A 20901-nucleotide genomic window follows, 5' to 3' on the forward strand; every position below is an offset into this window, starting at 1 on the left:
TGAAAAATGCTGGCTTAATACAATGTTTCAGCAAAATAATTTGGAACATTTGCTTTATCTCTATTTTTAGCCAGTTACCAGGCAGGAGAAGAGGAAGAGGAAAGAAATAGCCCAATTAAATCAATTTTCCTAGATGGTTGCAAACAAACCCTAAAACCTCTTCCCTGAGAAGACAAAAAAATTAAATAGATATATCATTAAAACAAACAATAGCGTTCATTCCCTAGGCATCTATAAGGTTTACATGACAGGTTATAATAACCCTAACACTGCTGCAGAACCACTCCACACAAAATAAAAACAGTGTCGTTCCAGAGGCTACATTTCTACAAATTTGCCTCCAGCTTATTATTTTATTTAGAATGAGCGCAGCTAGGAAGCCAGTTTCCCTCTTTTCCTAACTCCCCAAGGCAAGCCTCTCTCTTTATAGCCTCACACCCCGCCCCCTCCCTCACGAGCCTCTCACGAGCAATGACGTCACGCAGCGCGCGCAGGTGCCAAGGGCCACCCCCGCAAAGTGCCCTACATAAGACACCAGAAAAGAAAACGTTTGCTGCCCGCGCGTGCGCCCTCTTCCCTCCAGCAGGGGAAGAGCCAAAACTCCGCATGCGCAGATAAGACCGGACTCCGCAATGCATCTACTTTAGAGGCCACACCCCCGACCTCCTTTTATAGCAGCGACGCGTATGAAGACGTTTTGGTGACGTAGGGTACTGGCGGCAGTTTGAAACCTGAGGTCGCGCTGTGATTATGGCGGCGTTGGCTGCTTTCGCCAAGCTCCCAGCAATCAACTCTGCCACTGTTTTGGTGCGTATTTATGAGGCGGGGGGAGGGCGGCAACCGGGAGCGCAAACGGGCAGTTTCTTTTCGTTATTTCCCCGCTTGCTTTTGGCCGGGGCCCTGGTTGTTCTGACTTAGAAAAGGGAGCTCCCACCTCGGCCAATCAATGCGACGCCTTAAGGCTTTTTTAGCCCGCCTTCCGGCTTCTCTCATTGGTTCCCTTGCTGCTTTCCCGTTGGTTTTCTATTTTGCTTGTTGTTGTTGTTTAGTCGTGTCTGACTCTTCGTGACCCCATGGACCAGAGCACGCCAGGCACTCCTGTCTTCCACTGCCTCCCGCAGTTTGGTCAAACTCATGCTGGTAGCTTCGAGAACACAGTCCAGCCATCTGTCGCCCCCTTCTCCTTGTGCCCTCCATCTTTCCCAACATCAGGGTCTTTTCCAGATAGTCTTCTCTTCTCATGAGGTGGCCAAAGTATTGGAGCCTCAGCTTCACGATCTGTCCTTCCAGTGAACACTCAGGGCTGATTTCCTTAAGAATGGATAGGTTTGATCTTCTTGCAGTCCATGGGACTCTCAAGAGTCTCCTCCAGCACCATAATTCAAAAGCATCAATTCTTCCGTGATCAGCCTTCTTTATGGTCCAGCTCTCACTTCCATACATCACTACTGGGAAAACCATAGCTTTTACTATACGGACCTTTGTTGGCAAGGTGATGTCTCTGCTTTTTAAGATGCTGTCTAGGTTTGTCATTGCTTTTCTGCCAAGAAGCAGGCGTCTTTTAATTTCGTGGCTGCTCTCACCATCTGCAGTGATCATGGAGCCCAAGAAAGTAAAATCTCTCACTGCCTCCATTTCTCCCCCTTCTATTTGCCACGAGGTGATGGGACCAGTGGCCATGATCTTCGTTTTTTTGATGTTGAGCTTCAAACCATATTTTGCACTCTCCTCTTTCACCCTCATTAAAATGTTCTTTAATTCCTCCTCACTTTCTGCCATCAATGTTGTGTCATCTGCATATCTGAGGTTGTTGATATTTCTTCTGGCAATCTTAATTCCAGCTAGGGATTCATCCAGCTCAGCCTTTTGCATGATGAATTCTGCATATAAGTTACTTCCATGCTTTGGTTCTCTACCGTAAGTAAACCGGGAGTGCTTCTGTTGACTCAGCTGCTGAGCTGCTTTGGGTGGAGGGTTCGAGCCCCAGGCCATGTACAGAGTTCATTTCCCCTCTAATTTCCTCATCAGCTCTTTCCCCTCTTGAGCTAGGAGGAAGGATGGATGAAATTTGAGCCCCTTATTTTAATACGTCAGACACAGTTCCTTAGGCTTGGTGATGGGAGCCGCACCTGCTAAGGTTCTCCCATCCAGTGGAATGGTAAAGCTGAACCCCTGTTGACTCTGGTAATTGAAGACCAGTCTCTCCAACCTCGTGCCTTTCAGCTGCTTTGCACTACAACTCCCAGAAGGTCGGCGGTTCAAATCCCCATGACGGGGTGAGCTCCCGTTGCTCTGTCCCAGCTCCTGCCAACCTAGCAGTTCGAAAGCACGCCAGTGCAAGCAGATAAATAGGTACCACTGTGGGGCAAAGGTAAACGGCATTTCCATGCGCTCTGGTTTCAGTCATGGTGTTCTATTGCTCCAGAAGCGGTTTAGTCATGCTAGCCACACAACCCGGAAAGCTGTCTGTCGACAAACACTGGCTCTCTCAGCCTGAAAGTGAGATGAGCACCGCAACCCCATAGTCGCCTTTGACTGGTTAACATCCAGGGGTCCTTTACCTTTACCTTACAACTCCTATTATTCCTTGCCAGCAAAGCTGCAGCCCAAAACTTCCAGAGGGTGTCAGATCCCAGAAGGCTGCTTAAGCCAAACAGAGAGTTGGGCATAGGGCAGGGGTTGGCAAGGTTTATCTTGCCTGGGCTGGATTGGTCCTGCGGATATCCCTCTGTGAGCTGGATCGTGTGTGCGCCTGCAATTTCCTGCGCCTGTGCAGACGAGATTTCTGGCGCCGTGGAAGCGAGTACCCACACAGTGCTGCACCAGTTTAGCACAGTGCGCGAGCAGACAGCTCGGTTCAGGGGCGGTTCGTGGGCCGGTCAAATGACCTCCATGGGCCACTTCCAGCCCATGGGCCTTAGGTTGCTGACCGCTGGCGTAGGGGCTGGACTTGAAAAATGAGGTGTGGAGGGAGATGGGGACTTTGGGGCAAGTAACTCGTTCATTGATCTCTTATTCATAATTCTGTTTTTTTCTCAGCTATTAGCCAAATTTTATTTTTCTTTAATAGTTGGTGGGAACAAATGAAGATTTCCAAGAGCAGCTAGCAGAGACAATGCTTAAGGAAAAGGAAGATTTTAAAGTAAATATGTAAGTGGTGAGAGAACTTAAATTTCTCTCAAATCTGGAAACTATCGTTTGAAAGATACTAGTTTTTTGTTCTCCTTTCTGTTTTGAGGTTACTATGGAACACCATTGTTCTACAATAGTGAACTGTTTTCTACTGCAAGGTTGTTATGATGGTGGAGAAAGTGTAACGTTCTAAAACAAGCAGAACCCATTAATGGCCCTTGCCATTACTGAGTTCTTGATTTTATTCATACATGTAGGAGCTCAGTTGGTTAGAGCAGCAAGGCTGCAGGTTCGATTCGCATGTGGGATGGCTGCAGGTGGTTGGACTAGATGATCCTCAGGGTCTCTTCCAATTTTACAATTCTATGTTTCTGTGTCTGTTTTCTGGGGTACAGTTTGCTCTGGACTTGGCAGTGGTAGATACTCTCTTCAGTTTGGAGAGCCTAAAGTATATAGCCTTCATTAATATAATAGTGCTGTTGCATTGTTCAGCAGCTTGTAGAGTTAACACAGGCTTCCTCGGCCCTCCAGATGTTTTTGAGACTACAATTCCCATCATCCCTGACCACTGGTCCTCCTAGCTAGGGATCATGGGAGTTGTAGGCCAAAAAATATCTGGAGGGCTGAGGTTGAGGAAGCCTGAGTTAACATATTCAGACTTTAGAGAGAGCCATTTAAAACTGCAACTGGCTTGATCTCTTATGTTCAGTTAGATGTTCTATAATATTTCTATCTTCCTGTTTGAAGTGGTTTAGTTGAATGAATCTGTGTTCATGATATCTGTTTCCCCCTTCCTATAAAGATTTAGGTTAAACCTATCTGTTTTGTAGCCTTAACTAAAAATGCACCTTGGTTTCTTTCAGCCACTTGACAAGGTCTCTTCCTTTACCTGCAGAGAGAGATCACATCCGGCCTCGAATTGATCTGATTGTTTTTATGATTAATGTAAAAAGCAAATACAGGTATGTGTAGGAAAGATGGGTATGGATGAAGTTCTTCTTTTAAAAATGTTAATGTCAGTGTGGCTAGAGTGTTGGGTATGGATGTGGCAAACAAAGATAGAGATGCCTTGATAGCTATGAAGCTCACAGATTAGTGTTGCACAACTTCTATCTTTCAGCTTCAACTATCACACTGGGTGCTTTTTTATTTGTTTTTCTACCAGTTTTAAGGATATTGAATCTTCACTGCTACATGTAGATGCCAACTTTTTCCTTGGAAAAGTGTGCTTTCTGGTCATAGGTGGTATGTATAAAATACATTTCTTCTTCCACGTTTTATTCTTCAAATGTTTTTCACTAATTGTTTAAAGCTTTTAAAGCATCATAGCCACAACTTTATTGTGTAGCTGATGCATTGCCCCAAATGTAACAGGATTCCATCTGAATTTTGCTGTTGACATTGTTTTCTTCCTCTTCAGTCCTCAAAATGGCGCACTCCTGCTTCATTATTAAGAGATGACTTGAACCATTTTTTAAAATACAAGTTTGATCTTCTGTAGTGGGTCCGATATCCAAATTGTGGTCTACATCCACTAAAATACTAATGTTACACAATTATACTAGAAAGCATTGGCTTTAATGTTTGAAAGTTTTTGAAATAACAACACAAAATATTTTTGGTATTTGAATGCACACTGAAAATAAATATGCATAAATCACAAGAAAAATACTGTTGTATCAGGGAAAACAGGACTGAACATATTTTTTTTTTGTTCTCTTTCATAGCATGTGAAATGAATCAAATCAGTGTGGACGTGGACACTGTCTTGAAGCTGGCAGATTGTTACTGCAGCCCTGTTCTATTCTGTGAACTGGAAGTAAGAATCCTTGGGGTTTTTGCTGTGTGATTTATTTTTTTACTGTAGTGTGAACCAATATTGCAAATTTGTATCTTATCCGGGCTTGTACACTTCTTGTTCCATTCTCAGCTACTGTGGCCATTGGCACAGGCTATGACTAAAAGGACGTGGAGAGAGGTATGGGTCTGGAAAACCTAGAATGATAAACAACAGAGATAAAAAGCTAATTATCAATGTTGTTTGACCAGGGGTCCACAGTTCCTTACTCACTGAGCTAAAATTGTAGTCATCGGGTGTTTCTTTTGTCCTAAGTATGTACTGTGTGCCTGGGTCAAGGAAGCACCCCACCAAGCTTTCTGCAAAAAGCATGCCAGAGAGCTTGCTAATTTGTTCTAGGGTCCTTGGCAACATATTGGTCAAAAAACATCTGCCCCCTCCCCCCCAATCCTAGGAGAAGACGGGTGGATCACCAGATAACTGCTAGGATGGTCCCGTTCATCTCTTTAGCTCCAGTGTTGGGGGAAAGGCAGGATGCTGCTTTAATCCAGTTATCCTTTAATTCCTTCCTTTCTTGCTCTCAGTTATGGTTGTGTTAGCAAACCAAGTCTCAAATACAGGCATGTTTGCACTCACCAGTTTTAGGTGGGACATGGCTCATCTCTCCTTGCTTGGTTTAGAACACCATCTGTTGCAGAACTGGAGTTGATGCTTGTTTTATTTACCCGGGACATTGTTCAGATACTTTCTGTATTGCAGTCTACCTCCTTTTGACTTCTAGCACACTGGGACAACGGCCGGCTAAGTATAAGTGGGGTAGTCCTATCTTTTAGGTTTGGTTTTAGTGACCTTTTGGTTTTTATCAGTTATATGAAGCAAATGTATATTGATGACTGTTTCTGTCTCAGCATCAGCCTTAGCTTCCTTACAACTATTAGATTAGATTTTTCTCTCTCTTCTAGCGTGAGAGTACCAGGATTTCCACAGCTCGACAGCTGCTCCGGATGCTGCAAATATGTGCTGGTCATGTGTCAGGAGTTTCTGCACTCTCCTTCAGTTCGTTAATGGGAAGTTACATTGATTACTCCAGTATCATGGAATAAAGTTTTCTATTTTTCACTTATCAGTGATTTCTGGGTGAACTAAAAATTTCTGTGCCTCTTTTACAAAGAAATGATGCCACATGTCATTTATAGTTAATAATGATATGTGTGCGTGTGTTTGTGTGTGTTTCAGAAATATAGTTTAAATAATAAATAATACTGAATAGAAGACAGGGGCACTAGAAGCGGAGACTACATAGTTTCAGAATAGCCAAATTGGTCCAAGGACTGAGAACCCACCTTTTGGGCTTTCTAGATAGGCATCTTTGGTTATCCAGTATGTCTGTATGGCCTTGTGAGTGGTTTCCAATACTCTGTGTTTGGAAACTAATCAGACAGTCAAATGGCCAGCAGGTCAACGTGGAAAGGCAGTTAAATGTAAATCTATGTTGTGCTTCCAGAACTAATTGATGGGACAAGGCTTTTAATTCCAGAAATTCAGCTGCAAGTTGGCAACTACAGTTAAGTGGAAGAATTGCCCCTGAATTCTAACACAAGCATAAAATGGTGCAAGTGTCTCTTACATGCCTGTGCATTTATGCTGGTGTCTAGTAGACTCTTAACAATTATGCTTTGTTGAGTAAAGCAGAGCCTTAATGACAATCTGCGCAAAAAGAGGATGGGTAACTTGACCAGCCCTAGAACATTAATGGCCTTTTTGATGGATAGGCACACACAGTCCAGTCAGATTGTAAAACACATCTGTTGTTTGTGCTAGTTAAAAATAGGTCTCCAGAATATAGTACTGACAGGAAAGTAGGTCATATCAGTCTAGTATCAGAGTATTGGGTAGACTGAGCATGAAGAGACATGTTAAGTTGAACATTGAGTAGTTGGGAAGAAGCTGCAAATAGCACAGCTCTTTTTACTATAGTACTCCTGTCCCTTCCCCGATGGGTTAGTTTTCCTACCCAAGTTCTGAGATTAATTATCCTTATTATGGATAGTTTTAGAAACATTGCTACTTCAGTGGCAAATGAAGGCTTGCCTTTTTGTTCTTGAGAGCAGGATGGTGTGCAACATATGCTTACATATGTGGTGTGTATGAAAAGGTAAACATTACTATACTACGGTCTTGATTGTGGAAAATATTTGTAGGTTAAATTCATGCAATATGGAAAATAGAGACTATTTATTATTGCTGCATTTTGATATCACCATACTTAGTCTGGAGAACAGCTGAAGGGCAGCGATAACTATTTCAAATGTAATTAATTTCATACATGATATACATCTGCACAGGTATAGAGAAAAATGTAAATCGTGTGACCAAGTGGCCCTGAAATGCAAGAGGCTGCCTGTGCTGTTTCCTTGTACTGTATGTAGCTAGTGTTTTTTCCTTTGTGATTCCTTGCAGTTGTCAATGTAACCACAAGATGGTAGCAAGACCTTTGTTAAATACCAATCATGCTCATAAGCTTTAGGGCTAGGCTAAGCTTCCTGCTACTTATAAAACCACTGTATGTGTTGGGTATCTGATCCAGGAAACAGAATTCCTAAATACAGCATTAAACAGCAGTTCACAAATAAATGTTTAAAGTTACAATTTCCATTTTGCTTTTATTTCACTGCTGGCTTGAATGGTACAAAAGCCATGGCAGCTAATTGGGTTTGGTCAATTATCAGTGCTAATTGGTAATTTGCTGTTATCACACTTATGTCTAAAAGGAAAATCCCATCTACTTCTTGTTAAAATGCCAAACGATTCTGTCTGATTGATGGAAGCAGTAAGGTTTTGTTGTTGTTGTTGTTTAGTCGTTTAGTCGTGTCCGACTCTTCGTGACCCCATGGACCAGAGCACGCCAGGCACCTCTGTCCCCCACTACTTCCCACAGTTTGGTCAGACTCATGCTGGTAACCTCGAAAACACTATCCAACCATCTCGTCCTCTGTCGCCCCCTTCTCCTTGTGCCCTCCATCTTTCCCAGCATCAGTGTCTTCTCCAGGGAGTCTTCTCTTCTCATGAGGTGGCCAAAGTACTGGAGCCTCAGCTTCACGATCTGTCCTTCCAGTGAGCACTCAGGGCTGATTTCCTTAAGAATGGATGCGTTTGATCTTCTTGCAGTCCATGGGACTCTCAAGAGTCTTCTCCAGCACCATAATTCAAAAGCATCAATTCTTCGGCGATCAGCCTTCTTGATGGTCCAGCTCTCACTTCCATACATCACTACTGGGAAAACCATGGCTTTAACTATACGGACCTTTGTTGGCAAGGTGACGTCTCTACTTCTCAAGATGCTGTCTAGGCCTGTCATTGCCCTTCTCCCAAGAAGGAGGCGTCTTTTAATTTCGTGGCTGCTGTCACCATCTGCAGTGATCATGGAGCCCAAGAAAGTAAAATCTCTCACTGCCTCCATTTCTCCCCCTTCTATTTGCCAGGAGGTGATGGGACCAGTGGCCATGATCTTCGTTTTTTTGATGTTGAGCTTCAGACCATATTTTGCGCTCTCCTCTTTCACCCTCATTAAAAGGTTCTTTAATTCCTCCTCACTTTCTGCCATCAAGGTTGTGTCATCTGCATATCTGAGGTTGTTGATATTTCTTCCGGCAATCTTAATTCCAGCTTGGGATTCATCCAGCCCAGCCTTTCGCATGATGTATTCTGCATATAAATTAAATAAGCAGGGAGACAAAATACAGCCTTGTCGTACTCCTTTCCCAATTTTGAACCAATCAGTTGTTCCATATCCAGTTCTAACTGTAGCTTCTTGTCCCACATAGAGATTTCTCAGGAGACAGATGAGGTGATCAGGCACTCCCATTTCTTTAAGAACTTGCCATAGTTTGCTGTGGTCGACACAGTCAAAGGCTTTTGCATAGTCAATGAAGCAGAAGTAGATGTCTTTCTGGAACTCTCTAGCTTTCTCCATAATCCAGCGCATGTTTGCAATTTGGTCTCTGGTTCCTCTGCCTCTTCTAAATCCAGCTTGCACTTCTGGGAGTTCTCGATCCACATACTGCTTAAGCCTTCCTTGTAGAATTTTAAGCATAACCTTGCTAGCGTGTGAAATGAGTGCAATTGTGCGGTAGTTGGAGCATTCTTTGGCACTACCCTTCTTTGGGACTGGGATGTAGACTGATCTTCTCCAATCTTCTGGCCACTGCTGAGTTTTCCAAATTTGCTGGCATATTGAGTGTAGCACCTTAACAGCATCATCTTTTAAAATTTTAAATAGTTCAGCTGGAATACCATCACTTCCACTGGCCTTGTTATTTGCAGTGCTTTCTAAGGCCCATTTGACTTCACTCTCCAGGATGTCTGGCTCAAGGTCAGCAACCACACTACCTGGGGTGTATGAGACATCCATATCTTTCTGGTATAATTCTTCTGTGTATTCTTGCCACCTCTTCTTGATGTCTTCTGCTTCTGTTAGGTCCTTACCACTTTTGTCCTTTATTATGGTAATCTTTGCACGAAATGTTCCTTTCATATCTCCAATTTTCTTGAACAGATCTCTGGTTCTTCCCATTCTGTTGTTTTCCTCTATTTGTTTGCATTGCTCGTTTAAGAAGGCCTTCTTGTCTCTCCTTGCTATTCTTTGGAAATCTGCATTCAATTTCCTGTATCTTTCACTATCTCCCTCGCATTTTGCTTGCCTTCTCTCCTCCGCTATTTGTAAGGCCTTGTTGGACAGCCACTTTGCTTTCTTGCATTTCCTTTTCATTGGGATGGTTTTCGTTGCTGCCTCCTGTACAATGTTACGAGCCTCCATCCATAGTTCTTCAGGCACTCTGTCCACCAAATCTAAATCCTTAAACCTGTTCCTCACTTCCACTGTGTATTCATAAGGGATTTGACTTAGATTGTATCTTACCGGCCCAGTGGCTTTTCCTACTTTCTTCAGTTTAAGCTTGAATTTTGCTATAAGAAGCTGATGATCTGAGCCACAGTCAGCTCCAGGTCTTGTTTTTGCTGACTGTATAGAGCTTCTCCATCTTTGGCTGCAGAGAATATAATCAATCTGATTTCGATGCTGCCCATCTGGTGATGTCCATGTGTAGAGTCGTCTCTTGTGTTGTTGGAAAAGCGTGTTTGTGATGACCAGCTTGTTCTCTTGACAGAACTCTATTAGCCTTTGCCCTGCTTCGTTTTGATCTCCAAGGCCATACTTGCCAGTTGTTCCTTTTATCTCTTGCCTCCGTACTTTAGCATTCCAATCCCCTATAATGAGAAGAACATCCTTCTTTGGTGTCACTTCTATAAGGTGTTGTAAGTCTTCATAGAATTGGTCAATTTCAGTTTCTTCAGCACCAGTAGTTGGTGCATAAACTTGGATTACTGTGATGTTAAAAGGTCTGCCTTGGATTCGTATCGAGATCATTCTATCATTTTTGAGATTGCATCCCAGTACAGCTTTCGCCACTCTTTTGTTGACTATGAGGGCCACTCCATTTCTTTTACGGGTTTCTTGCCCACAGTAGTAGATGTGATGGTCATCCGAACTGAATTCGCCCATTCCCGTCCATTTTAGTTCACTGATGCCCAGGATGTCAATATTTATTCTTGCCATCTCATTTTTGACCACCTCCAACTTACCCAGGTTCATGGTTCTTACATTCCAGGTTCCTATGCAATATTTTTCTTTACAGCATTGGACTTTCCTTTCGCTTCCAGGCATATCCGCAACTGAGCGTCCTTTCGGCTTTGGCCCAGCCGCTTCATCAGCTCTGGATCTACTTGTACTTGCCCTCCGCTCTTCCCCAGTAGCATGTTGGGCGCCTTCCGACCTGAGGGGCTCATCTTCCAGCGTCATAACTTTTATATGCCTGTTGTCTTTGTCCATGGAGTTTTCTTGGCAAGGATACTGGAGTGGCTTGCCGGTTCCTCCTCCAGGTGGATCACGTTTGGTCGAAACTCTCCACTATGACCTGTTCATCTTGTGTGCCCTGCTCGGCGTAGTTCATAGCTTCTCTGAGTTCTTCAAGCCCCTTCGCCACGGCAAGGCAGTGATCCATGAAGGGGAGCAGTAAGGTATTTGACTTGTTTACCACATCTCTTTAAATGAACCTTTTCTCAATGATGGATGGTAACTTACACAAAGATTAAACAGCTGATGACAGCTTTTTGGCCTGACATGTTCCATATATTTTTCTTTAGGAATTGCAGCAACAAGCTTAAAGGTCACTACACTACATCAAGTACTATGCCATCAGCAGTTCAGCCATAAATATGGGCACTACTGGTCTAGGTTTGCCTTCATGGTTTGTAATGTGTAAGGAGCCTATATGAGGCAAGCTCTTTAAATAAAATATTTAATCACTATTTCAATAAATTGTATGCCTCTATACTAGTAAGAGGGAAGAGCAACACATTCCTGCCTTGCTTTTCAAATCTAGAATGTAGGCTTAGGTTAGTGGCGCTGTGGGTTAAGCCACAGAGCCTAGGGCTTGCCGATCAGAAGGTCAGTGGTTCGAATCCCTGCTACTGCGTGAGTTCCCATTACTTGGTCCCTGCTCCTGCCAACCTAGCAGTTTGAAAGCATGTCAAAGTGCAAGTAGATAAATAGGTACCACTCCAGTGGGAAGGTAAATGGCGTTTCCATGCGCTGCTCTGGTTCGCCAGAAGCAGCTTAGTCAGGCTGGCCACATGACCCGGAAGCTGTAATCCGGCTCACTTGGCCAACAAAGCGAGATGAGCACTACAAACCCAGAGTCGTCCGCAACTAGACCTAATGGTCAGGGGTCCCTTTACCTTTACTGTTTAAGGCTTGAATGGACTCCAAGAAGAAGAAGAGGAGGAGTAGTTTGGATTTGATATCCTGCTTTATCACTACCCAAAGGATTCTCAAAGTGGCTAACATTCTCCTTTCCCTTCCTCCCCCACAACAAACACTCTGTGAGGTGAGTGGGGCTGAGAGACTTCAAAGAAGTGTGACTGGCCCAAGGTCACCCAGCAGCTGCATATGGAGGAGCGGAGACGCAAACTCGGTTCACCAGATTATGAGTCTACCGCTCTTAACCACTACACCACACTCCCCAAGCTTTAATTTGTTCTTTATTTTTAAAAGCTGCTGCTTTTACTTCTGGACCAGTTCCCACTTCTAACAGATTTATATTGTTTGCTTCTCTTCTGAAAATGGAAATTCTACTTTCCTGAACTGGAACATATCCAGGAGGCCTCCACCCCACCCCAGATGGGTGAGAACCTGAGTCAGAACCAGGGAACTCTTTTCTTGATTCAACATGAAACCCTAGATTGCAAAGGTGATCTATTGCTTGGGTGTCCATCTAGCACCTGACCACTGATGGGGCCCTCACCAAGGTGTTGTCTAGATAAGGATGGATATGAGCAACTCGGGAGATGAGCTGCCACCGCCATCAGTATCTTCATGAAAACCCTTGGTGTCACCAAGAGGCTGAAGGGTAAAACTCAGTACTGGTAGAGATTGTTGTAGAAAGCACCAGTGATGGGCTGAGAGCACCATGGAGATATGCCTCAGAAAGGTCTGTGGAGGCCATCCAGTCTCCCTTTCTTAGTGCCTCTGATGAACCACATGGTCTCCATTTAGAAATGATTTGTTTTCTTGTACTATTACTGTTTTTTATTTTTGTTTATTACCTTCTCTTTACCCTAAGGTCACAGGGCAGGTTACAACATTTAAAACTATTATTAAACTCTAGTTTTGCCACTTTAGGTCCAAAATAACCCAAACGGCCCTGTGCTTCCGAGATGCTAAGAAAAGGAATGATTAGACCCCATACCTCTCTTGAGGGGGGAACAGATTCTATTGCATTTATCTTCACTAGGTGTTGAATAGCTCTCATGTAATTCGGATGCTTCACAAGCTGCCATGATCAAGGGGTAGGGACATAATGACAATGAAGCATGCTCTCAAATTGAATTGCATACACCTCATTCAGATGTTTTCTCCCTGACTGGACTAATCATGGTCAGGTGGAAGAAGACTTCTGGCCACCCTTATGGAATCAGGAGGCTTTGAAATTTGAAGGTCCAAACAAAGGTAAGAGAGAAGCCTTGCCTTGGGCTAAGAAAGAAGAATATAAGGGTTGACAGTCTTCCTTTTTTGGTCAACCCTGCCCGACAATTTTTCTTCACTCAGACCTTGTTGGGGGAGACAGGAAAAGAGTGGTGATCAAAGAGTGGGACACACACACCCAGCACCTGTTAGAGAGGAAGAACCAGCTGAGGGTGTCCCATCACCAGTGAATTGCAGAATCCTATGTGCCTTAGGATAAAATCTCAAGAGAAGAGACAATGTTGCTCCTCGGACAATAACCCCTCTTCCACTACAACTTCAGATTGTGACTTGTTCAAATCAGACAGTTCTCCTCTGGTGCCCATGACAGAAGCAATCCCCACTTGTACTGAGGGACCCCCAGAGATGTGGATGCCAATGTCAGCATTGCCTGCTCCTGAGTAATGGCGACAGAAGCAGACCTTTTAGCCCTCTAGTCTAGAACTTTTGGAGGACAGCTGGTCCCCTAGAATGAGAAGATATCGAGACATGAACCAAAGGGAGAATCCTCTACCCCTCCCATGAGCTAGAACTGCAAGAATTCACTCCTGTGGTGCTTGGAATCCTTGTGAGAAGAATTTGTGCACTTTGCTGTGCACTTACATTGACTATTGTGCTCAAACCATGATGAGGATATTTCCTTAGATATAAATTTCTTAAGAAAGAAGCAGGGGAAAAGGCAGGAGGTTGAAAGAAAGAGGATCCCTGTTGCCGCCATTGTAGACACTGGGAGAAGGTGAGATCACATGCCCATGAAAGCCAATTGTATCTGCAACAGAATCATTTTGAGTCAGACATTTCATCATCCCCTGAGAGGTGGAGGGCCACCTCTGTCATCTCAGCAGGGGTAGCCATGAATCCTGTCCCCACGAAAGAAGAAATTGGTGGGAATGTTGGTAATGAGTACTCATGCCAACAAAGGAACCCCCTCAACCAGACACGCTGTGTGCTTATGAAAGGCAATGAAATAGACAGAACTAGCAGGTGAAAAATGAGGTGTAGGGGAGATGTACAAGAGAATTGTGTGGCAAATTACACCTTTGCAATGGCACACTGAAGACCCTGTAGGAAAGGACCTGGCCACCTGTCCTGTCTCCTCTTACCAAGGAAACCAAAACCAAAGTTGGCAGTCCCACTTAATAGAGTGTGAGACCCCGATGCAGCCTTGCTCCACACCAGCTCTGAATGGGCAGGGGTCTCAAAAGGTTTATGTAATGCACTTAGCACTCCTGTACAGAGAGTAGGAATGGCCAGCTATAGACGAGAAAAGGAACGCCTACATTCCAGGCGCTGAACTCCCTTTCAAAGGCAGTCTTGTTTGAGATGGTGAGTATGGGACTTGCCAAATCCAGCAACAAGCCCTAGACCTGGCCCAAATGGGGTCCCCACTTGCTTGAGTAATTATGGGTCCATTGCTGAGAAAAAAAGAAAGTGCCATGAGTAATGGCAGGTCCACTCGATGCAGTAGTGCACGAATGGCCACATGCAAAGTGCCCAGGGATCAGTCAGTCAGGGTTAGAAGAAACCTTCCCCCAGCCTCCAAGTGCTGGGAAAAGAACCACAAGAACAGGGAAAACCCCAGCACAAATGGGGAAATACAAAGATATCTTTTTAGGTCCTTTTGCTGACTGAGATAGGTGGGGGAACACAAACCCACACAAAAACACCTCATAACTTAAAGGGAAGAGGATACAAACACAAAACAGTTCAAAAAGTTTGAGATTTTAGAGCAAAACAGAGACCCAACCTTTCATGCTTGAACCGTGGGAAGGATGGGAGGGCAACTCCTCACCCTGGAGGAGGAGGCAAAAGTCTTTGAAGATCCTGCCTGTTGTGTCCAGAGGGAGGTGGCATCTTATTGAGAGAACATCTTCCAACTCAATCTGGTAAATACTGGGTTCTCTTCATGGCCTGTGTTGTTGGTATTCCCCCCCCCCCCATTGTTGCTATCATTGCTGTTTTTTATATTCTAGATCAGGGGTCAGCAAACTTTTTCAGCAGGGGGCCGTTCCACTGTCCCTCAGACCTTGTGGGGGGCCGGACTATATTTTTTTGGGGGGGAAATGAACGAATTCCTATGCCCCACAAATAACTCAGAGATGCATTTTAAATAAAAGCACACATTCTACTCATGTAAAAACATCAGGCAGGCCCCACAAATAACCCAGAGATGCATTTTAAATAAAAGGACACAATCTACTCATGTAAAAACATCAGGCAGGCCCCACAAATAACCCAGAGATGCATTTTAAATAAAAGCACACATTCTACTCATGTAAAAACATCAGGCAGGCCCCACAAATAACCCAGAGATGCATTTTAAATAAAAGGACACAATCTACTCATGTAAAAACACACTGATTCCCGGACCATCCACGGGCTGGATTTAGAAGGCGATTGGGCCGGATTCGGCCCCTGGGTTGCCTACCCACATTAGAAGATATGGGATAAAGCACGGCTACTAAAATTGTGCTCCCCACCCCCCAGAAAAAGGTTATTTAGGTCAAGTTGACATGAAGCAAGTATCTGATTTTTTAAAAAGGGTTTAATCACTAGAACAATCACATTATGATTCCACTGTTAAAAGCACATGGGCAGGGTTATTATGCAAGAGCATGTGTGAAATTTTAAAATCTGAATAGCTAGCTTGTACTTTATGCCTTGGTATAGTAGCAATCCATTGGCGACTTAGTGGCCAGTCCTAATGGCTTTAATAATAAGTAAGTCACACAGAATTCAGCAGGACTTTCATCTTGGTAGGACTGCAAGCATATGTATACTTATCACTGGAATTTACTTAGGGTTAGAACTGAATTGTAAGTGTGCTTGAGATTATAACCCAAAAGAGAAATGTAAAAATACACTGATAATATATATTCTACTTGATATTCTGTGCAATGCTGATGCTTACATCATGTCTTCATTGCAGGGCATAAAATGGTGAACACTGTCTATATCGGACATGACTAACCTCTTTCAGGCTGAGGACCATTTTGATCCATGGTTAAGAATGGGCATGGATAATTATTTGATCTTCTTTGTGTTTTTTTTTTAAAAGGGCAAATTTGGGTTGGGGTCACGATCATTTTCGCATCAGAGAATCGGAATAGGGAACCCACAAGAGTGTTCTTTTTTAAAACAACAACAACAAAACCACCTATTTTTTTAAAATGGATGAGATTTGTTGCCCCACAAAAAACATTTTGGTGTCACGGTGGGAGACCCATAGCAGCAATCAAAGTAAGAAATATTCCCCTCCACCCATATTTGTGAATGTAGTCTGTAGGTAAACCACCCTTGTCAACATAATGTATGGCCAACTGATTGTCCATGGTTGATTGCTTAGTTCCCAGTGAAAATACCACTTTTCACAGAAGCATAGTGTTTCCTATGGGGCTTTTGAACCATGCGTCGGAATCTGCGTTCAACCGAGCTGATAAAGCTCATCTTCCTCCGGCTGAGTCCTTCGGAATCGCCCTCCGACGTGATTAACAACCTGAGCCTCTGATAAGGCTCCAGGCACATCTCCCATTCAGCAGAGAATCAAAACAGCACGCGGAAGTGATGAGATAGGTATGAGCTACATGCTAGGTTTTATTACTAAGCTACGCAGACAGAAAGAAATATTTCTCCTCTCTGTGAGAGCAGAGAGCAACTGAAAAACAAAGGAACAGAAAACCAGTAACATCACATCCGTCTCCTGTCTTCCGTGAGACTTGGAATGCTTGGAATGTCTCTGGAATGTAAATAGAGTCTTGTGACTCCAAGAGCATTGCACAGTGGCAACACACAGAAACTAACACCACGCACCCCTAAGCCAGAATCCTGGGAATAGCAGTGACTTATTTCAAAGTGCTGCTGCTTTCAATCTAGGAGTGTCTTTCTGTGAGAAAGCTCCCTAGTGCTGATTGTCAGCTGCAATATTGCTGTTGGAAGAACCATAGCTCAGAAGTAGTACACATGTTTAGCAAGCAAACGGTCTCATCCCCAGCATCTCCAGGAATGGCTGGGAAAGACTCTGAACCCCAGGGGTGATGCATTTTGTCGTATGGGGTAGACAATACTGAGTTAGAGGGCCTCACAATGTCACTTATGTACCTGATGTATTGCCTTGTAACAGCAAAATGACCTTAAGGGTAAGATAAGACTACAGGAAGTTAGCATGCAGAGAAGCCAGCCTATGGGCCCATGCTGAGGGAGATTTCAGTCTCTCTCTACCTTTCCTCCTATTTCCATAGCATGGAACCGCCATGTCACCAGGTGGGTGGAAGTTTATAGGCAGCAACTTCACCAGGTAGAGCAGTAATCCAAACTAAAGCAGTCTAATGGGATGCAACCCGTAGCCCAGAAAGGGAAAGGGGAATGAGGAAGAAAGGCCTCCTTCTCTCTGGCAAACTTGCTAAACTCTGTACCAAAACCAGCAAGAGGGGTGGGGTGGGGGAGCTGCAAAATGAGCAAACTCTGAGCCTTAGTAACAGCCAGCATTTCTCCCACTGAGTGATGCAACAGACTGGGGAAGAGCATCCTAGGGGAGCTGGCTGGAAATCGTGTTACTAAAGCTGTTTAAAACTTGACTCGACAAGAGCCCTGGAGAACAATATGTAGAGAATAATTCTGCACATTAGCCAGAGGTGATTGCGCATGGGAAACAAACATGACCTACTCTGCTAGACCGTGTCTTTTCCCATCTCTTAATTCCTTTGATTTTTATGCCGCTCGACATAATAGCACAGGGTACTTAGTCACCTCCTTCCCAAGAGTGCAGGGAAGATTAATTAGCCAATGTCCATGCAATGCTTTGAAGATGAAAAATGCTAGATTCAGGCAATGCTCTTTCTGTTGAACTTGCTGGAGGACAGAAGCATGTTCCAAGTGCTTCTGTTCTGTCGGGTTTCGCATGCTGAATTTCAAATGCAGGGAGGAAGGAACAAAATAATCAGTGGCCAGACTAGGAAAGCATTATAAGGAAGAATTAATTTATGGTGGTTTGTGTCTAAGTATTTTCCTGCACAGGGAGTTCTGTTCATGGACAGAACAAAAGCAAAGGGACAAAGGCATTGCATGATACAGTGGTACCTCAGGTTACATACGCTTCAGGTTACAGACTCTGCTAACCCAGAAATAGTGCTTCAGGTTAAGAACTTTGCTTCAGGATAAGAACAGAAATCATGCTCTGGCGGCGCAGCAGCAGCAGGAGGCCCCATTAGCTAAAGTGGTGCTTCAGGTTAAGAACAGTTTCAGGTTAAGAACGGACCTCCAGAACGAATTAAGTACTTAACCCGAGGTACCACTGTACTTCTAAAATGATGTGAAATCAGTACACTCCCTATTTTGGATGCCAGTCTCAAAGTACAATCACGATTAATGGCACACATCCTGCAGGCAGTTGGTACATTACTGAGTGCAGAGAGGTGGAAGTAGGAAGCCCTTAATGAAATCCATGACGGGGGTCACCCCACACTGACCAACTTTAGTCAAATCATGTGTGTGTCCCTCATAAGCTTCGCAAAACAGTATCTAATGGTGCCCTACCCCCTCTGGTAATTTGAGCACTGCCTGCCAGTTCAACTGCGTGCATGGAAAGGGAATAGCATAGAGTTCATTGAAGGACACAGGCAAAAGCCACCTTAGAGCTTGCTCCAGTCAAATTTTCCTTCCCTACACCCCACAGGTCCGTCTACCACCAACATCTTGAAATGTGTGATATAAATAATTGTAATAAACAGAACCTTTCCCCCAGCTTTCCCTTGGGTACGCATACACTGCTGCATTCTGGCCATCTCTTTCCAATGGAAGAGCTATGCATATGTCTGCCCAACATCTCTCTAGAGCCCAGCCTGCAATTTACTTATGTGAGAACGCCAGCAATGTGCAAAATGCTGAGGAGAAGAGGGATACCTGAATTAACAGGGAGACAGACAGGAGTCCCCTGTTATGCATAATGTGGCTGGCACAGTGGCGTAGCGTGGGGGGTGCAGGGGGGGGGGCCCGGCCGCACCGGGCGCAACATCTGGGGTTAGGGCAAATCCACAGGTTAGGGGGCGCAAATCCACGGGTTAGGGGGCGCAAATTACTTGCCTTGCCCCGGGTGCTGACAACCCACGCTACGCCACTGGGCTGGCATAAGCACCGAGATAAGGAGACAGAGAAGGTGCAGCAATACCAGGGTTTGTATACAAAGTTTGCAACAACAACAAAAAGGTTGGGGTGGGGGGAATTCCTGCTCTATTCATGAAGTAGCATTTTCATTGCAGGAAAAAGAGAAGTTTGATAGGAAACAGAAACTTATTTAGATAGTTGGCAAGCTTTAAGGCTCTTTTAAAAAACGCTACCCAATTCTGCTCTATTTATACTGTCTGCTTAAAGCGTCCCTGACAGGATGGGTGAAAAATGTGCTGCTCTTAAACGAAAGACGGATTCACAACCAGGTCAGTAACAAATACCTGCATCTCAACTCAGGGCAAGTTTGGCTTCTTTCCAAAACATATCCTAGATAGACTAAGGGCAGATCCACACTACACAATGAAAGCATATTCAGTGTTCATTTGAAGCATGTTCTTTCCCTCAAAGAATCCTAGGAGCTGCTGTTTCCTACCATTTCTAGCCCCTTTAACAAACTACAATTCCCAGGACTCTGGGCGAAGTCATGTGGCTTTAAACTGAATTTAAAGGTACAGTGTGGATTTACCCTAAAGATCAGCTCACACTGTCTTGTTTATGGGTGGTCCTTTCTTCCCAGCCGATTTGTGCTTTGTTCAACTGGGAGTTGTTGCACACTTGGTGTAAGTGGAATCATGCATTGACTCTTTGATTCATGTTGTGGAATCTAAAGCCACTGATATTCCAAGCTGGGTGCAAGATCCTTGTGAACTTTCCTTAATGGAGGAAGATGTGCACTGCTGTGTGAAAATTGTGTAACTCAGATTAGTTTTTCCAAGAGCACGATGCAGTGCTTGCTGTACTCTAATGTTTGTGCATCCAAAACTCTTGTTGTTGCTACTGAGCTGCTTTGATAGAAGCCCCTATTGGAAGTGGGATTTTTAGAAGGCTGGGTGCATATCAATGGTAAGGTATGCACCCCTGAAGCAAATAGTTCAGGTTTGATCCTTTTCTGAATATACATTTCTGCCGAGGAAATACTGATGACTGAATGTGTGGTATCATGGTTAGAATTAAAGACGGGAATTAGGGGGTATCAGGTTTAAATTCTCACTTGAGTATTAAGGCCATTGGGTGATTTTGGGCCAGTCTCTCTGTGTGTGTCTCTGGGTGGGGAAGCAGGAATCTTGTACATCACCTCAATCTTCTTGGAGGAAGGGTGGATAAAAAATGTAGGGCTGTAGCCAGCTAAGTTTTACTCAGAGTAAACCCACTGAAATGAATGGAGAAAACTTGGCCATGGCTATTAATTTCAGTGGGTCAACTCTGAGTAGGGCTGGCAGTGGATACAATCCGTAAGTAGTTGATTTAAAAAGCAACCCTGAAAACGGTCTGTTTTGGAAAAGGCTTCTGCATGAGTGTTTTGTAGCATTTGCCCATTGTTTGTGTTTAGACATGGATAGTTGATTGGGAGCCTCAGCTGTTCTACTTGTGCAGTTGAGAGATTAACAAGGAGTAGAAAGAGAACTAAGATGCAAGTGAGGAAAACAGGTCCTGGTTAATTTGTATCTCTTGATTGGCCCGTTTTTAATATTGGACCACATAGTATAGTAATTATCCTGAGCATGTAAAATTCAATGCAAACAGAAGATGATGTGAGTGATTTTTTTAATAATGAGCTTGGGAATGTGGATAAATATTTCTTTCTGTGATTTTCTATTAGGTGGAGTGGTAGAGGATGTTAATGATAGCCAGCATGCCCAATGGTCAGGGTCAATGAGAGTTCCAGATG

The 20901-nt window shown here is 44.0% G+C and overlaps 1 protein-coding gene across 3 annotated transcripts; it reads left to right on the top strand.

Annotated features, from left to right (window-relative positions):
• The first annotated feature begins 609 nt into the window (after window positions 1–609).
• On the top strand, window positions 610–7579 carry CENPM (centromere protein M). 3 transcript variants are annotated; one of them, XM_028746765.2, is made up of 6 exons: window positions 610–807; window positions 3040–3150; window positions 3996–4094; window positions 4253–4377; window positions 4860–4951; window positions 5893–7579. In XM_028746765.2, exons 2-6 carry the CDS (start codon window positions 3116–3118, stop codon window positions 6031–6033), a joined length of 492 nt encoding a protein of 163 aa, XP_028602598.1. In that variant the 5' UTR covers window positions 610–807; window positions 3040–3115; the 3' UTR covers window positions 6034–7579. The 3 variants fall into 3 exon arrangements, with proteins under 3 accessions (XP_028602598.1, XP_028602595.1, XP_028602596.1); XM_028746762.2 differs by having other exon boundaries at window positions 611–807; window positions 3071–3150; XM_028746763.2 differs by having other exon boundaries at window positions 617–807; window positions 3071–3150; window positions 4298–4377.
• The last annotated feature ends 13322 nt before the right edge of the window (window positions 7580–20901 follow it).

Source organism: Podarcis muralis, chromosome 10 (assembly GCF_964188315.1).
Source record: "Podarcis muralis chromosome 10, rPodMur119.hap1.1, whole genome shotgun sequence".
NCBI lineage: Eukaryota > Metazoa > Chordata > Lepidosauria > Squamata > Lacertidae > Podarcis > Podarcis muralis.